This window comes from Grammomys surdaster, unplaced genomic scaffold (genome assembly GCF_004785775.1).
Source record: "Grammomys surdaster isolate TR1022 unplaced genomic scaffold, NIH_TR_1.0 66, whole genome shotgun sequence".
Lineage (NCBI taxonomy): Eukaryota > Metazoa > Chordata > Mammalia > Rodentia > Muridae > Grammomys > Grammomys surdaster.
In genome coordinates, this window is record NW_021604568.1 from 3,786,325 (window position 1) to 3,804,881 (window position 18,557).

An 18,557-nucleotide genomic window follows, 5' to 3' on the forward strand; every position below is an offset into this window, starting at 1 on the left:
AGGAAGGAAGGAAGGAAGGAAGGAAGGAAGGAAGGAAGGAAGGAAGGAAGGGGGAAGAAACTTTAGACTGTGATCTATCGAGATGGCTCAGTGGTTATGCTGCTGAGGCTGACAACCCAAGTTTGATCTCAGGACCCAAATGGTGGAGGGAGAGAACAGACTCCCTTCCACAAGTTGCTTTCTGATTTCCACACACACACACATCATGGCATGGATGCACGTGTGTCACACACACTCACACACACACTGAACTTAAAATAAATTGTGATAAATTACTCACTGTGAATGGTACCATCCAGTTTATCACGCACATTTGCAACGTGTGCCTAGCCTATCGACTCACTTCTAGAACTCTCTTCATCTGCTGACACTGAAACAGCTCTCCTTACATTGAAAGTCTCCATCTCTTCCATTCTCTACCCCATGTCTTGCTCTTCCAGCCCCAGCCACCATTCTGCATTCTGTCTGTGCGACTGGATGAGCCTTATCTAAACAAACGAAGTCAGGGCTTATTGCTGTATAACTGGCTTACTGCAGTCCTCAGGGTCCAGCCTTGCTAAGGTATGTGCCAGAGCTTACCTGGTTTTGAAGGCTAAATAATCCCCCTCCCTCTCTCCCTCCCTCCCTCCCTTCCGCCTGCCTTCACTTCTTCAGGATTTAACTATTCTGTCTGTCTGTCTGTCTGTCTGTCTGTCTGACAGCCTTCACTTCTTTGGGATTTAATAGTGCCAAATAATATGACAATTTTATTTTAATTGTGGTTACTTTTATGGGTCGGGAGACACAACTTAGGGTCTCTCAAATGCTAAGCAAGAGCTTATCACTGAGCTAAACTTCAGCCTGATTTTGAATTTTCCAGAAGTTCTGTCATACTGCTTGGCTTAGAAGAGATATCACTTTCTGCTCTCAGTGCTTAAGGAGTCCAGTTTCTCCGCCTCCTCCAAAGCCTTGTCTTTCCTGTTTCTGACAGAAGGCGCTGCAGTACACTTGAGACAACAGCTTCCTGTGTGTGTGGTGATGCTGAGCAGGTCTCAGATGTGGAGCTTGGCTTGTTCCCACTGGACCCATTCGGGAGGGCCCCTCCGCTCCTCAGACTCCACTCGAGAGTCACTTTCTCTGAGGAGACTTTCTTCACAGCACTTCTCTGTTTAATGAGTCACAGAATTCTCTTCCTTATTTTGTTTATTGTCTGTCCTGGTTAGAATGTCAGTTCCATACAGACAGGGATATATGCTTGTTTACCCAGAGTCCTCAGCTTATAGTAAAGTTTTGGACAGACAGCTGTACTCCAGGACACTGAAGGGAAAACAATCCCAGAAGTATAGCTGGTTGAGCGGCATCAGAGCTGGGGTCGGCCGGAGCCTGTGACAACCCCAGCGGCCATTGGAAGATCCTCTCTTGCAACCAGGAGAGTCAAACAGCGAGATCTTACCTGTTCCAAGAACTGGATTAAGGCTTCCCGGTTACCCAACCACTCTCTTTGCAGCTCCTCTTGTCGGGGAAACTTGTTGCAGCTCAGCTCGAGCGTAATCTCAAAGCAGTTGGAGTGGAGATAATTGAAGTCTTGCATTCCTGGGGAAGAGACGGCGGCTGGTCTTTGTGGCGAGGGACCCGCCATCGCCACAGCCAACCTTTCTCATTACTCACAATTTCTCCACTGCATCGTTATCAGCTTCTCTTTGACCTCTTGACATCTGCTAACTTTTATTCTACACAGAGTTGTTCCCGAGTCTCAGGCTGTGTGCCTTTCTCTCTCTCTAGCTAATGCTCACCTGAATCCTTTCTCTCATTTTGTGATTTACTCCCCCTTCCGAGTGTGTGCGCATGTGTGGAGGCTCAAGGAAGCATCAGGTGCCCTGCTCTATCAGTCTCTGCCTTATTCCCTTGAGAGAGGCTCGTTCACCTGAACCTGGAGTTAAGCTCACCCCTAGCAAGTACAATAAGTCTCCTGCCTTCTCTCCTCAAGTGCCAAGGTGAATTTGAACTCAGGTCCCCATGCTTGTGTGGCAAGGGCTGTTACCTACTTGCCACCTCTGCAACCCCTGATTTCTCTTGCACCCCCTATTCCTGTCTGCCTCAGTTGAGTGCAGACATGGGCTGCTTTCAGGGGAATGGCATTTCTCTTGAACTCTGACATTCCGCAGACCTGAGAGGCAGAGGAAATGGACGTTTGCTTCGCGTCTCACAGCTAGGCACACAACCATAATCTGAAAACAGCCCAGAAACTTTGACTCATGGAAAAGTGGCGGACACCTGTATTTTAGTTTTTCTCTACCATATACTGGCTTCTTCTGCGAGTTCATATTATTCAATTATCTAATTGAATCAACTGTTTCAGTATATTTCTGATTGTTAGAATGACATTTATGTTGTACATTCATGTGGATTAAAATTCATCAATTCAAAGACCTAAATTCAACCTAAAGTGACCAATCAAATCACTGCCTTTCTGATTATTTTTATAGCGCATATATTCTCTTAAATTTACATATGAAGTGGCTACGGTAAGACCATCTTGTCCAGACCTAATGTGGTCTCCTCAAATGCTTCTCAGTCCTCTACTGCAAATACCTGTGGTGTTGTATCTGAAATAACTACTATGTTGTTTCAAAAGCAGATGTTGTAAGGTTACTCTGACCCTCATCTAACACTGATGCAACTGTGTAGCCCCAGCTGTCTGGAACTTACTCTGTTGACAGTGAATGCCAGGCCAGCTAGGGCTACACAAAGAGAGAGACCCTGTCTCAAAAGACCAAACAGGAAAAAGGACCCTCATACCTGTGTACGTACGCACACACTAAATAAATAAGGTTGTAAGGTTAAGATGGAGCTGGATAGAACGTTCCTGTCAACCCAGTTGGTGAGCTAAGAGGATCCACTGAACTCAAGGGTTCAAGATCAGATTAGACAGCAGTGACATCTTACCACAAGAAAAGCAAAGGAAGCCAGGCATTGTGACACATGCCTTTAATCCCAGTACTTGAAAGGCAAAAGCAGGCAGATCTCTGTAAGTTTGAGGCCAGCCTGGTCTATAGAGAGAGTTACAAGATAGCCAAGGATACACAGTGAATCTGTCTCAAAAAAACAACAAACAACAACCAAAACAATAACAACAACAAATTATGCAGGGGGCTGGAGAGATGGCTCAACAGTAAAAAGCACTCACTGCTCCTCCAGAGGACCCAGGTTAGACTCCAACACCCATATGGTGGCTCTCAGCCTTCTGTTACTCCAGTTTTAGGGGGTCTGATGCCCTCTTCTAGCCTCCTGGGGCACCAGGCTCTTAAGGGTGCACAGACATACATGCAGGCAAAAACACTGCACATATAAACTAAGAAAGAATGGAGAAAGTTGGAGACTGGTGGTTAATCTTGGTTGAGAGTTCAACTGGACCTGGACTCAACAAAGAGATAGGCTGCTAGGCACATCTATGGGGACTCTCAGTCATCCGATGTGGAAAAGCCCCCCTAAATGAAGGTAACATCCTCCAGCAGAAACCCAGATAAAAGGAGGTTCATGGAAAATTGTTGCATATTGCTTGCTTCCCTTTGTGTCTTGCGGGCATGTTCACCTACTCTGCTCTTGGGTTCATCTACTCTGTTGCTGCCACTGTTACCACCGCTGCTGGAGAGCCGTGACACTAGAAACCAGCTTCTTTGGTCTTACAACGTGGAGCAAAACTGCCTTCAGCACCAGACTGGAAGTGCAGTGCGGAGCAATCCAGGTTTGTGGGTGAGGAGGAGGTGCCAGGTCCTCCATGTCTTAAGTGTGAAGACAGCCACTGTTGAACTACTCAGACTTTCCTTTAAGTGATTCTAATAAATTCTCTTTTAACACATATTCATTCTATGGGCTTTATTCTTTTAGAGAGCCCTGACTACTCCAGAGACCAGCAACCATAACTGAACAACTGGTTTCCTCCCATGCACTAAAGGCCCCTAAAAGGCTGGGGCATCCAGCTAAACACAGATTACTGGGCCATACTTGTAGAGTTTTTGACTCAGGAAACACAGGGCACAGGGCAAGGGCCCCAAGTTTCTATGTCTAACAACTTCCCAGGACACTGTGGTCAGAGACCACATTGCTGAGACAACCAATGTGACTGACCTAATTAATTGTTGTTAATCTTGGGATTGTGTCAGTTTGGTTTAGGGTGGAGATTCTCTGAGGAGACATGGGCCATGCATTTTCAGAAGACAGGGAGGGAGGGAGAGAGGGAGAGAAAAAAAACAAACAAACAAGCATGATCTGAAAAGGCCTATCTGATGCTTCCATTCTGGGGGATGAGGAGTTGGCTTCTGAGCTCAAAGGTAAAGAAATGAGCATCTACTGGAATTTTCTCTTCAAAGTGTTCAAGCAGGTTTGGGGCACAAGCCTAACTTCTCAGTACACAGTGACTCCTTGGCTTCTCTCTACTCTCCCCAGGACCAAATATCAACTCAGCTTCATCAATATGGATGGCACAGATCTAAGGCCGTGAAAGAAGACAGCTGTCAACAGCTCCTGAAAGAGCCCGGCTCCCTGCTCTAGCCCCCTCCCCCACCTTACAGCAAGAGATACAGAGCAGACGTGTGTCCTGAGCCTATCCCAGGCATGATTGTGTGCGTGCCTGCATGCCTGCATGCCTAACAAGGTAGGGCTTGCTGGACAGTGGTGGCGCACACCTTTAATCCCAGCACTTGGGAGGCAGAGACAGGTGGAATTCTGAGTTCGAGGCCAGCCTGGTCTACAGAGTCAGTTCCAGGACAGCCAGAACTACACAGAGAAACCCTGTCTCGAAAAACAAAAAAAACAAAAAAAAACAAAAAAAAAAAGAAAGAAAGAATAAGAAAACAGCTTGTAGAAGCCAGGTGTTTCTAACTGCTTTACTTAATCCCAGCACTTGAGAGGCAGAGGCAGGCGGATTTCTGAGTTCAAGGCCAGCCTGGTCTACAAAGTGAGTTCCAGGACAGCCAGGGCTACACAGAGAAACCCTGTCTCGAAAAAAAAAAAATCAAAATTACAAGGCAAGTGTGTTATCAGGCTTAATTAGAGACAGGGAAACCAGAGCACAGAGAGGTCATGCAATCAGCCCGAAGCCATACAGCTGGTACATGGGCAAGATTACTCTCTAGCCAATCTCAGAGGCCAAACCCTTCACTGAGCCCCATCATTTTATTTTTATTATTATTTTTTCTCCTATGCTCCAGCAGATTAGGGCATAAAACACTAGTTTTATAAAACCACATCCTATGCCCTCCCTGGTCTTTCAGGATCATGAACAGGCTATAAAATGGCAGCTTGGAAGCTCTCTTTCTCTAATCCCCACCCCAAGTGCAAAATTGTGGAGTATTCCCCATCGTGTCCCTGAAAAGCAGTCTCCCCCTCAGCCGGGCCATTCCCAGGACTGCTCACCCTTGCTGAGAGAATACCAGGACGCCCCGTTGGTGATGCCGTCTGGAAAGTAGTCCCCACAGTTCCAACCTTGGTGCATCCATCCATGCGCATAGGAGTAGACCTTGGCCAGCTAGAGGAAAAGCAGAAAATGCCTGAGGACATCCCCAACCCCAACAGTGGCTCAGGTGCCCAAGCAGGGGAAGCCAAGAGGCCATAATGGCACACACAGGGCCTTCTATGCTTCAATGCAAGGGTATGTCAGAGACGGCAGAGGAGGTGATGAGGTGGTGGTGATGGTGGTGGTGGTGGTGGTGGTGGTGGTGATATGCATGTGCTCGCACTGCGTGTGCAAGCATCCATGTAATAAGCATGATTCAGATTACAGGTGGAAACTCTGGATCCATTCTTGATCTCCGCCTCCCTCCATCCCTCTCTCTGTCAGCTATTTTGAGACAGGGTCTCACTCTGTTGTCCAGGCTGGTTTTGAACTCAATCCTCCTGCTTCAGCTTTCCAGATTCTAAAGTTGCTCCTGGGAGCCCAGTATTCTAGCGTTCCCGTATTCTAGTGTCATGTTGCAAAGGGAGGGATGACAGCAGACTGTCACACAGGGGGTCCTTTTCAGTTGGACCATTTTCTAGCTGAATTTAATGAAAGAAATCAAAGATTGCATAAAGTCGAAAACGTGTATGTTCTGACAGACGAAAGACGTGTGTTGGAAAGAGAGGCGCGCGCTTAGACTCTCTTATAACTATAACCCCTATGACTTTTTAATAATGTTTACATTTTTTCTTTGTTTATTTGTTTATTTTTTGAGACAGCTTACCCTGGCTGTCCTGGAACTCACTCTGTAGACTGGGCTGGCCTCAAACTCACAGAGAACCACCTGCCTCTGCCTCCCGAGTGCCGGAATTAAAGGCGCACACCGCCACAGTCTGGCTCTATATTCATCTTTTAAAATAAGATTTATATGTGTGTTTCTGTGTGTCTGTTGTGTAGATGCGGCTGCCCCTGGAGACCAGAAGTCTCAGATCCCTGGGAGCTGTCACTTTAAGCGGTTTTGAGCTGACAAACATAAATGCTGGGACAGAGCTGGAGTCCTCTACAAGAACAGCAAGCAGCTCTTAGCTGCTGAGCCATCTCTCCAGTCCCTGCTCCATTGTTTGGTATTATTATTTAAATCTTAATATGCATAGCCTGTCTCTCATTAAAATACACATATCATCATAAAACTGTAAATTAGATTCAAAATTCACATTTCACTGCACTGACTCATGGACAGCGTGATTAGCTGTGATTAGCTTTCAGGGTTGTTCTCATGGTCATCAGTTTTAGAGTTCTGGTCATCGTAGCAATTATAAAATGTTTTGATTTAATCATCCCTGGATTTATGGCTCATCACCAGAAATACAATGTAACTTGCTAGGCAGCCCCTCCCAAGCAGACCCTGCTTTCTATAACTGTCTGTGGACTTGCTGCTATGGGGTCCTGTGTCTCTGACATGAATTTCATCTCTGAGCCTCATGCTCCCCCTGCTGTGACGAGCTGCCATTCTACCCACCGTCTGGAAGAGAGCGTCATCAGGGGTCGGGGAATTGGACGTGCGATGGGGACTTCGGAACCTATGCTCAAGTGACTTGTCATACGGGTAATTGGCCACCACAGCCCCGCCGTGCATATTGGCTGAGAGAACGAAGTTTAAGGATCGAATCCACTGGATCACCGCCCGGGTCTCGGGTTCCACCTGTGAAGAGACAAGAAGTTGGCAGCCAAAGTGTGGCTGAGTTGCCACATGGCCCCTTTGAAAAACCAGTCAGGAAGGGGTACATGGGGCCAGGGTATCCCAATAAAACAGCCTCCGAATCATGAGACCTGGAGCAACTCTGACCTCTGTGGTGATGATTTCAAAATTAAATACATGGGACCCCTTTCCAAAGTGAAATATGTGGATTACAATGTACAGAACACATGTGCTGAGACGCTTCTGTACCATAGGACAGTGGTGGGCACTTCCAGAATATCCGCCCACATCCGTGGAAGGTGTAACGCCAAGGGCTCTCACTAGTGGAACTGTAGACTTCAGATTTAGAGCTTGAGGTCAGATCAAGGCAGGCATATTGACTGAAATTAATGTACTATTCTAGGGTACAGCATTGAAGGTGGGGTCTGTGTGTGAACAGGAAGTGTGTAGGAACTCTTTGTATTTCTTTTCTCAATTTTGGGGAGAAGGAGGGGGAGGACAGAGGGAGGAGGAATAGGGAAAGGAGAGAGGGAGGGAGAGGGAGAGACAGAGATGAGGGGAGGGAGGGAGGGAGGGAGGGAGACAAATTTCCCAGTTTGCCCACTGTAGTGTGGCTGGGTTTCTAAGACAGCTCTACAAATATTTAAAGTTCTAATAAAATGAACCACTTGCTAGAAGTGACTGTCTTCTTCCCCACACATCCCCTGTACCATTTTAGTGACATGCAGCTCATGTCAACGTTCCATAGATTAGACACACTAATTTCTACTGACTATTACTGCCAGTGAGTGGCAGTTTTGTAAAGGAAACTTTGAACCCACTGGACTTGAGCACAGATAATCCGGTTTCCAGGGCATTCCTCCTCACGGGGTCCTGTCTGGTGATCTCTCGGGGTCAGTGAGCTAATGGCTCTTTCCTGGACCAAGGGTCAGTTCTAAAGGCCCTGTCTTTCCACCCCAAAGGGGACTTTCTGAAGACAGTTTGGGTCTCACTCAACCAGAATAGACACATCATGTATTAATGGGCACGTTCTGAGAAATGTCTGGTAATTCTGTTGTGCAGAATCGGAGAGTGAATGAACTTTACACAAACTAAGCTGGTACATGAGGAGGGGATCACTGGTGCACAATGGTGACGTGTGTTAGAGACACTGTCATTTCACAGCATGAGGCTGTAGGACCAAGAGCTCAGGCCTTCTGAAAGCAAACCCTTCTCTCTCCACATCCTCGAAAGGCCAGCTTCTTGCCATCCCTTCCCCTCTCGGAGTTTTCATCCTCATTTTTCCTCTTCCAGGTTAAGCAGAAGATTAAGTGAGAGGCTCATTATTTTGCTTTACACAGAGAAACAAGTTTAACGACTCAAACCATGGGGCTGGAGAGATGGCTCAGCAGTTAAGAGCATACACAGGACCCAAGTTCGGTTCTCAGCCCCCATGTCAGGTGGCTCACAACCACTGTAACACCAGCTCCAGGGGATCCGACATCCTCTTCTGGACTCTGAGAACACCTGGAACTAATGTGTACACACTCCACACAGACACACTAAGTGCCCCCCCCCAATAAAAAATACAAAAAGAATAAATCTTTTAAAAATTCAGAGCACACTCATGACTATTCAGAGCACTCTGGAGCAAGAGTTCAAGGCCATCCTAGTAAGTAAATTTGAGACTAGCCTAAGCTACATGATACCTTACTCCTCAGGGAATAAAAAATAACTCATGACATTCTTCAGGCTAGATACACTGAGTAGGCCCATGATTCTAGTTTTGTTTTGTTTTTAACTTATTTGAGTCCAAAGGACAGCAATAACCAGAAATTCAACATGTCAACATGACATCATTTTCTAAAAAAGATTTTGTTTTATTTTTACTTATGTGTGGGTATGTGTGTCTGCATGGGGGTGTGTCCACAAGGATCAGGGCATCAGATATTCCAGGAACTGGAGTTACATGCAGCTGTGAGCTGTCCAATGTGGGGTCTCTGTGAGAATGGTAGGCACTCTGAAATACTCAGCCATCTATCCAGCCCCGTCATGTCAAGAGGAAAATACTGACCCTATACACACAGGAATGTCCGACTTAAAGGCTTTCTTTCCCCTGCTTTGAGTTCCTTGCCCCAGCCTCTAATCTTAGATATTGACTAGTGTTTCAAACTATCCCGCACAGGAGAAAAGTCAGGGCTGCCAGGGATGCCCTGAAAATGGCGGTAGTTATTCCCTCCCTGTAGCAGATGTACAGCAGGTTGAAACCATTTAGATTATCCAGGGCTTACCAAATGCTGTCTCCCATTGAGACAGCTTAGGAAGCAAAGCAAGCTTTAAAATGCAAAGGGTCACACGGAAGAAAAGAGGACACCAGGAGTCAGACATCAGGAACTGCAACTATAGCTGATGTTGTTGAATATCCAGCTCATCACAAGTAGGACAACCTTGTCTATAAAATGCTGAAGCTTTTTGCCACCAGGCTACCATAGTGGTTCTCAACCTGTGGGTCTCAACTTCTTCATGGCTGAACAACCCCTTCACAGCCCCCTAAGACCACCAGAAAACACAGATACTTATGATTCATAGTAGCAAAAAATTACAGTTATGAAGTAGCAATGAAAATAATTTTATGGTTGGGGGGGTTACCATGAGGAACTGTATTAAAGGGCTACAGTATTAGGAAGGCTGAGAACCACTGCTCAACAGAAAGAATTTTAGATTATGAGTCAGAAGGTCTGTGTGTGTTCATGCATATGAGTGTGCACAAACTGGTGTGTGTGTGTTTACATACACACACATAACAGCTTGCTATGAAGGTCAGAGGACAACTTGCAGAAGTCAGTTCTCTCTTTCCATCATGTGGATTCTGGGATTCAAACTCAGGTCTTCAGGCTTAGCAGCAAGCACCTTTACCTACTGGGCCATCTTGATGGCCCTCCACCTAGATTTTGGCACTGGTCCTGGAGTTCAAACTCAGGTCCCCATGCTTATGGAATAAGGACTTTCCCAAGTGAGCCATCTCCAAGTCCATATCTAGGTTTAAAAATTAGCTATGTGAATTTAATTTCACCTATAAATGTAGTAACTGTCAAACAGGGTCATTGGCTACTGTTGCTTGCCACATCCATGGCCCAGTACTACGGTGACAACTGAAACAGGCTTGGAAAGAGCTTTGTGAAATCGCCAATTATCTGCTCTCTCCTCCTTTGCCACCATCCCTACCAGCTTAATGTCAGCAAGGACTAGCTGCTGGAGTTGGTGGTGATGGCTCTACACTGCCGAGATAAAGAAGCTGGACAGCCACTTGTTCCTCTAGGTAAGTCAACAAGGAGTGGTGCATACTTAATTCTTGATGGTTCTGTTGGCATGAAGAATGTTTAGCATGTTGCAGGTGACTCTAGCTGACGATTTTATTGGCTTCTGTTACTGTTTTCATCTCCTACCTGACTTTTCCAGTTATCGGGGAGGGGCAGGTGGTGGTTGGGGCCGCCATACTTCGCATTGTAGTAGAAGTAAGTGTTGAGATCCGGGAAGTTGCGGTTCAGGTCCACCCCGTTTGCATTGTTCCTACCAACCAGATACCCGGACGGGTTTGGGCCCTAGGAGAAATGGGGAGAGGAAAGATGGGTGTTTAAGACAGAGTCCTGCATTTCAAGAGCGTGCTATAACTTTTAAAAATACCAGCTGCATTAGTTACTCTTCTATTTCTGTGATAAAATAACATGACCAAAATCAACTTAAGAAATAAAAGTGGTTTATTTTAGCTTATGGTTCCGAAGTGGGAGGGAGGGAGGGGCAGACAGACAGAGGAACGGACAGATAGAAGGAGAAAAGAGTGAGTTCATAATGGCCCAGAAGGCAGGGCATGGTGACATGGGCAGGAAGCTAGCTGATCACATTTAATATACACAGAAAGCAGTGAGAGAGAACAGAAAACAGAACGAGGCTATACATGCTCAAAGCACACCCACAGCAAGCTCCCAAAGACTCCATAATCTCCCCCCACCCCACCAAAGCACCATCAACGGGGGCCAAGTGTTTAAAGGCATGAGCCTATGGCAGGGTCTTTCTCATTCAAACCAACACACTAGCCTTATTTATGAAATGGTGAGGCAATATCACCTTGAGGTTTCCTGTCCTAGGTGGGTGGGTCAAAGTTCTAGGGGAACCACAGGAGAAGATCTAACAGGAGTGACTCCCAGAATTTTAAGAGAATTGCTTGCTTAAGGAATACAATTTGATGGATTTTAGTTTACCCACCAAGTGAAACCAACAGCATCACCCTCACGATTATTCTAAAATCATGAAACTGTAGTTGAAGGCATTTCTGTACCCTTAAAAATAAGCTCATTCCCACCCAGGGTCGCTTATTTTTACCCCGGAGCTAAGTGACCATATTCTTTCTTCTCTGTACGTGTTATGTGTACGTGGGATCATACACCATATACTCTGCAGGTGAGATCCACCCATGTAGTGTGTCCTGGTACTTCTCCCTTTTCATTTCTGCATGGTGCAGACGTGTCACGCTTCATTTATCCATCCACGAGTTGACAGTATATGTCAGGTTCTTAGGGCTCATCTAACAAATTACCACAAGCATCGAGGCTGCATGAATTCTCTCTCAGACCTGAAGGGGTAAGTTTAAAACCCAGGCATCATGGTCATGCTCTCTGATGGCTTTCTGCAGTTTAGTTTCTGGTGGTCCTAGGCCTTCCTTGACTTCAAATTTATTTATTATTGTGGGGGGCATGCATGGCCCAGAGCTCATGTGGAGGTCAGAGGACAGCTTTGTGGAGTTGGTTCTTACCTCTCTCCTTATGCTGACTCCAAGGTTTCAACTCAGGTCCCACTCTTTCAAGGCAAGAGGCTTTACCTGATGAACCAATTTGGGGCCCTGTCCTTAGCTTTTAGATGCACAATGTATACCATGAAGTTTTGTTTCCAGCTGTCCTAGTCAGTTTCATTGCTAGGAAGAGACATCATGACCAAGGCAGTTCTTATAAAGGCAAACCTTTAATTTGGGCTGCCTTACAGTTTCAGAGGTTCAGTCCCTTATCATCAAGGTGGGAAGCACAGGTAGACATGGTGCTGGAGGAGCCGAGAGTTCTACATCTTGATCCGAAGGCAGCTAGGAGAAGACTGGATATGTTTCACACTGGGTGTCTGGATGTGTTTCACACTGGGTGTAGCTTGAGCATTTAAGACTCCAAAGCCCTGTCTCCACAGTGACAAACTTCCACTAACAAGGCCACACTCCTCTAGTAAGGCCACACCTCCTAACAGTGCCACTCCCTATGGTCAAGGCATTCAAACACAAGAATGTATCGTGGCCATTCCTATTCAAACCACCACACCAGCTTTGCTGGCCTCCCTGATGTCTCTGTGTATTTTCTTTCCTTCTTTCTTCTCTCTGTGGCAGTCCCCCTAATTCTCTGGTACTTCAATAATTGGTCCCTAGTTGGTGGCTGTCTGGGGAGCTTGGGGAGGTGTGGCCTTGCTGGAGAAAGTATGTCACTGGGGGTGGGGTCTGAGGTTCCAAAAGACCTATGCCATTCCCAGGGTGCTCTCTGTGGTCTGCTCTCAGACCAAGATGTGAGCTCTCAGCTACTCTTGCTACTATGCCTTTGCTCTGGCATCATGGGCTCTAAGGCTCCAAATTTTTTCTTCTCTAAGTTGCCTTGGTCTTGGTGTTTGGTCACAGTAACAGAAAAGGTTGTTACTAACCATAACTAATATATCTTATCCCGCCCTCTCTCCCTCCCTCTTCCCCTACTTCCTTCCCTCCCTCCCTCCATTATGAGACGAGGTTTCATGTATCCCAGGCTGAACTGAAACTGGCTATATAGCTAAGGGTGACTATGAGATTTTGATCCTTCTGCCTCCATTTCCTGAATGTTGGGGGTCACAGGTGTGCACTGCTATGCCAGGTTTTGTCCTTATAAGGACATCAATAATAGTGGTTTCGATTATGATTGTCTACAGATTCATGCTTTGGTCAGGGAAGTGTCTTTTTCACTTTTTCACATACGCTAGTAAAACCAAATTATGAAATATTAGGAGCTGTATCTTCTGAGTACTCTTTAACTCCTGGATGCCTTCCTTGATCGCTCTGTTCCTGGTCAAGCTTTTATCTCCTTTTGAATCCACTAACCCATCTAATCAAAAACCATTCATTTAGGCTTTGTCTATCCAAATCCCTCAGATGCCAGGCAGTGGTGGCACACGCCTTCAATCCCAGCACTTGGGAGGCAGAGGCAGGCAAATTTCTGAGTTCGAGGCCAGCCTGGTCTACAGAGTGAGTTCCAGGTTAGCCAGGGCTACACAGAGAAACCCTGTCTGGAAAAACAAATAAAACACACACACACACACACACACACACACACACACAAAACCCTCAGACACTGGGAAAGGAGCTAAGTGAGATATTCTTCTAGCCCTATAGGAATTCATGGTACACACAAGGAGCTAGACACATCCATGAATAAATAGAAAATGGTATAACACAGATGTGTGAAGATTCCCATTACGGCTGGGGCTTAGCTCGGTTGTTAAAAGGGCTTGCCTAGCATGCACAGAGCCCTCTCTCTGTTCAGTACCCAGCACTGCAGAAAACCAGCATGCTGGAATATGGTTCCGAAGTTCAAGGCCAGCCTGGGCTACATGAAATCCTGTTTCAGAATGGAGTCTATGTTTGTGGGTGTTTGTGGGTGGAGGTCATTAGAATTACTTTGTTGTCATTGGAGAAGGAGACTAGTGTCCACTACAGCCCTATGGACTGAGTGGGTACAGTTCAAACTGTTGGCTATTCCCAGAAGTGATGTAAATCAATCTCATTTCCTTTTGGAAACTCAGAGACGGACTGCCATCAGATTTTCTCTAAGAATCTTTCTCATTCCCAGAGTTTCCCTTTTTACACGGCATCCCACTCGTATTTTCTTCTTAGGTTGCACAGGGAACATAACACTTTATAAAGTGCTCTTAAGTTACCTACATAATGTCTGCCCCAGTACAAGCATTTAGCCAACTTCTGAGTTGGGGTCGCCCTTCCACGGCAGGGGCTTTCTAATGTCTTCTTGTTCTTCGCAGTGTATCTCTTAACTGTTAGTCTTAAGGGCAACAGGTATTACCTATTGATTTGGTACACAGCTGGCCATTGATTAGGCTGGTAAGGAAGGGCTCTCCAGGACGGGGGCTGTGGCTTGGTGTCAGAGGGCTTGTTAGAATGAGTAAGGCTTCTGAATTTCACCTCCAGAAGAGCCAAAAAAAGAGGAAGAAGAAAAAAAAGGCGAAGTGGGGAGAGAACAGGAGGAGTGAGAGGAGGATGAAGAGGAGAGAGAGGAGGAGGGAGGGAGGAGGGAGAAGATGACGATGTGAGGGGGAGGAGGAGGGAGAGGAGAAGGAGGAGGAGGAAGAGGAGGAGGAAGAGGAGGAGGAGGAGGAGGAGGAGGAGGAGGAGGAGGAGGAGGAGGAGGAGGACGACGACGACGACGACGACGACGACGACGAATATTACCTAAATGAAGGTTCCCAGGTTCCCACAAACAGCAAATGGTGTAACAGATCCCTACTGCTGCTGCAACAAAGTACCACAAACTTGTCTGTTTAAAACAATTGCAACTTTTTATCTGGAGTTCAGAGGACTGAAATGGATGTCACAGTGAGGTGACAGCAAGACTTAAAGGAGTCTTTCCCTGACATCCATGGCTTCTAGACATGATTCTTCTTCTAGAGAAACAGACGCTAGGCATAGTGGCCCCGCTATGAACCCACCCTCCGGAAAGCCTGAGTCAGAAGGGTCCTAAGCCTGAGACCTGCTTCGTGAGTTCGAGCCTAGGCAATTTTTCAAGTTCCTGTCTCAGAATAAAAAAAATATATAAAAAGAAGGCTGGGGAATATTCAGTGGTGGAGTACTGACTAGCATGTTTAAAGTCTTAATCGGCCAAAAAAATCATCTAGAATTAATTCCCCACCCTAAGATCGGAGGGAAGTTTGTGCTCTTTGGCTAAAAGTACAGGAAGGTGGGTATATTTTCCCATTTACAAGGTGTTGCCAAGGAATTTCCACATCTGTTCTCATAACAAGATCTTAAGGTTAGCTGGGCTAACAGCGTCCACTTACCGCCTGCACACTTGCCGCCTGTGGGGCTAGAGCCCATGGTTCCCCAGTCTTAACCTTTGCCTCTGTCCCTTCCTGCGCGCCAGCTGTTTTACCCCCTCCCCCTTAAACTGATATTTACAATGGAACATAGGACACACTGTCTACTGGCAGTCATTTCATAAGATCTCCCTCGGACTGCGTACCTGGGCAGCAGCCACCTCGTAGCCGTCAGGGTTCATGGAAGGCAGGATGTGAATGCGCGTGTCCTGGATGAGGCGCAGGATGCGCTGGTTCCGGTTCCGGAACTCCTCGCAGAGGAATTCTGACAGCTGCAGGAGTAGCTCACGACCCAGCACCTCGTTCCCGTGCATGTTCCCCACATACTTGACTTCCGGTTCCACTGGAAACAGAAACGGAAACTCTCTTGAAGGAGCAGGCAGGAGGATCATGGGTTCAAGGCCAGCTTTGTCTCTCACCACACTCCACCCTCACCACCCAGCCGCCCACCACCCAGCCTCCCACCCTCCATAATACTTCCCCCCCCCCTCGTGTCCAACCACCCCATCTTTGATCCAAAAAGGAAAGAAAATCTCAGGCTTTTATTAGGTCTTTGCTAGCAATCCCCAAGCCCCATCCTAGTAAGTTGTAATTAGAAAATCTATAGAAATCCATGTCCAGGATAATAATGACCCTCATTTATTGAACCCCCAAGCGTACTAGCGGTTCAGGTTCGTTACTGCTAATCTTAACAAAAAACTTGTGGAGTGGATCCCATAGCCTCTGAGTGAAGAGGTGAGGGGTGGATGCTAAGTAACTTGTCTGAGGCTGCCTGGCAATGTATGTAACAGAGATCAAAGCTCAGAGACTCACAGGGTTCATGGATCCCAGGGTAGTCGCTAAACTCCAGCACGTAGAGGTACCTCCCCTTCACGCTGCGCCCGATGTTGTAGAGCCGCGTGATGTCCGGGCATTGGTTGTGCACCTTGTACAGCGTCCGCACGAGGTCGTCGTAGCGGTGGTGACGAAAGGTCACCGGGGTAACAAACTTGGAGAGGAGGAGGAGGGGCAGGAAGGCTGAGGGCAGGTCTGGCATCTCGCGGAGCTTGTAAGCGGCTCTGAAAAGGGCCCTCCTGATCTCCAAGCAATCCTCTGCCAGTCGGGATCCAGATCACAGTAGCCAGCCTCGCACTCGCCGCACCTACAGGAGGCTGGGGACCCGCCTCTGCTACTCTGGGAATTATTTCTGTGGCCCCAGGATAGCCACGATGCCCTCTGGGCTCATTTCTCTTCCCCCTCCTAAACCTGGAAAACCTTTTGGAAGGGTTCTGCTCATCCCCACTTTGGGAGGCTCTGATTCTGGCTTACTGATTAACCAGACTGTCAACAGGCCTCAAGAAACAGCTGCTTCTAACCCTTTGATTCCCAGGGGCTTTTAAGAGACTTGGCATGTGCTTGTTACAACTTACAAAAGGATCTGTCTGCCCCCTTTAACCCCGTCCCCCACCCGGTTCTGAAGCACCGCTCTGTCTTGTCTTCCTCCCTCAATGATCTTAAAGGTAAACAAAACAAATTGAGGAAATGAGACATCTGCTTGGAGCCAACAATTCGAAATCACATATTTGATGATGTATCTGTCAATAATAAATAATTTGTAACAAATGATATGAAGATGATCCTATTTCGGCACGGGTGTAAGAAAACTGCTTTCTGAGTAGGACTCCAATAGCTCAAGAAATTAGCGTGAGACTCTGCAATTGTGACTGCAGAAACGTTTTAGTTTCTGCATCGCAGAGTATAGCCTATAGAGCAGGAGAAAATGGCTGCCAGATAGCCATCCAATAGAGGCTTAATGTCCAGAATTTAAAGAACTCAAAAATTAAATCCCAGCTGAAATGCACTGGCACCCACTTATAATCTAGCACGAAGAGGCTAGAGGCTTGCTCTAAGTTTGAAGCCAGCCTGGTCTTCCAGGCCAGCTGAAACTGATTAGACCTTGTCACAAACAAACAAACAAAAAACCCTAATAGGCGCTAGAGAGATACTTTAGCAGTTAAGAGCAAAGGCTACTTTCCAGAGGACCCAGGTTTGAGTTCTACACTCACAGGGCAGCTCACAACTGCCTCCTCTGGCCTCCACAGGCACCAGTCACACATGGTAAACAGACAGACATGGGCACAAAACACCTGGACACAGGAAATACAAACAACAGCAATAGCAAAACTGAGCAAAAGAACAAACAGTCCAACAGTAAAGGAGCCAAACTGCTGCCTCTCAAATCCTTTGGGAAGGATGACATCTTTTTTTTTTTTTTTTTTTTTGTTTTGTTTTTTTTTGTTTGTTTCAAAAAGCTTTATTTTCACTTGGTCCAAGACTTGGGAGAGGCTCCAGGGCGGTTACAAAGTTGCCTAGTGGCTTGAGAGGTTCATTCGGGTGGAGGTTCTGAGGTGGGCTGGTGCAGAGCAGAGGAGGGAGCCCCTTGAAGGTGCAGAGGCCTCCTAGTCGTGCTTGAGAGTGAGGCGCTCAAAGAGATACTCTCCCAGAGACGCCTGGGGCGCACCAGTCTGCGCTGGTTGTGGCCCTGCCAGCCTACGGAGGTTGGTCAGGTGGTTGCCCATCTTCTTGATGAGCTTCACCTCCTTATCCAGGAAGTGGCTTTCCATGAAGTCACAGAGACGAGGGTCTGTACGGGCAGATCCCAGGGCATGCAGATCCAAGAGGGCCTGGTTCAGGTTCTTCTCCAGGGCCAAGGCAGCTTCCATGGCCTCCTGGGTTTTACCCCATTCATCTTGAGATGGCTTCTGCACATCCTGGAAGAGTGCACGGCCCCCGCGATCGTTCTGCAACTTGAGGAGACGCTCGGCGCCTTCGCGCTTCTCCTCCGCCAGTTCGCGGAAGAAGTGGCCTACGCCCTCCAAAGCCACGTCATCCCGGTCAAAAAAGAAGCCCAGAGAGAGGTAGGTGTAGGAGGCCCGCAGGTGCAAGTTGACCAGGCGGTTCACGGCAGCTTTCATTTCGGTGGAATAGTTCTGACGAATCTGAGAGGTCATGGCTGATCCGGAGTTTGGAGCTAACCGCAAAGACTGGGCTGGCTGGTCCTAGGAGCCAAAGGCGGCGAGAAGATGGTCCCGGAGGCTGCGACTGGAAGGCAGTGAGGTGGCTGGAAGCTAAGGAAGCGGGAGTCCCCGGGTCTGTTCCGTCCAAACACTGTTGAAGCAAGACACAGATCCACGGGACCTCCAAGGCGCTGCCGAAGGATGACATCTTTAATCATCAGGAACATACAGATGAAAACAAGATTGGAAGTCAGTCTCACACCAGCCAGAATGACTAACGCCAGCAAAGCAGCAAATGCTGGTGACAACA

General features: G+C 47.2%; 1 protein-coding gene and 1 pseudogene across 1 annotated transcript in view; both read right to left on the minus strand.

Annotated features, from left to right (window-relative positions):
- Nucleotides 1–16,511, minus strand: part of Cpn1 (carboxypeptidase N subunit 1) — a 24,984-nt gene extending 8,473 nt beyond the window's left edge. The window contains exons 1-6 of the mRNA XM_028775073.1: nucleotides 16,065–16,511; nucleotides 15,398–15,594; nucleotides 10,541–10,696; nucleotides 6,936–7,118; nucleotides 5,395–5,506; nucleotides 1,433–1,572 (exon numbers count right to left, since the gene is read on the minus strand). Of these exons, the coding sequence (XP_028630906.1) occupies nucleotides 1,433–1,572; nucleotides 5,395–5,506; nucleotides 6,936–7,118; nucleotides 10,541–10,696; nucleotides 15,398–15,594; nucleotides 16,065–16,287 (1,011 nt within the window). The 5' untranslated portion in view covers nucleotides 16,288–16,511. The remainder of the gene's footprint in view (nucleotides 1–1,432; nucleotides 1,573–5,394; nucleotides 5,507–6,935; nucleotides 7,119–10,540; nucleotides 10,697–15,397; nucleotides 15,595–16,064) is intronic.
- Nucleotides 16,512–17,530: 1,019 nt separating this feature from the next.
- On the minus strand, nucleotides 17,531–18,256 carry LOC114627887 (annotated as a pseudogene).
- Between the last annotated feature and the right edge of the window lie 301 nt (nucleotides 18,257–18,557).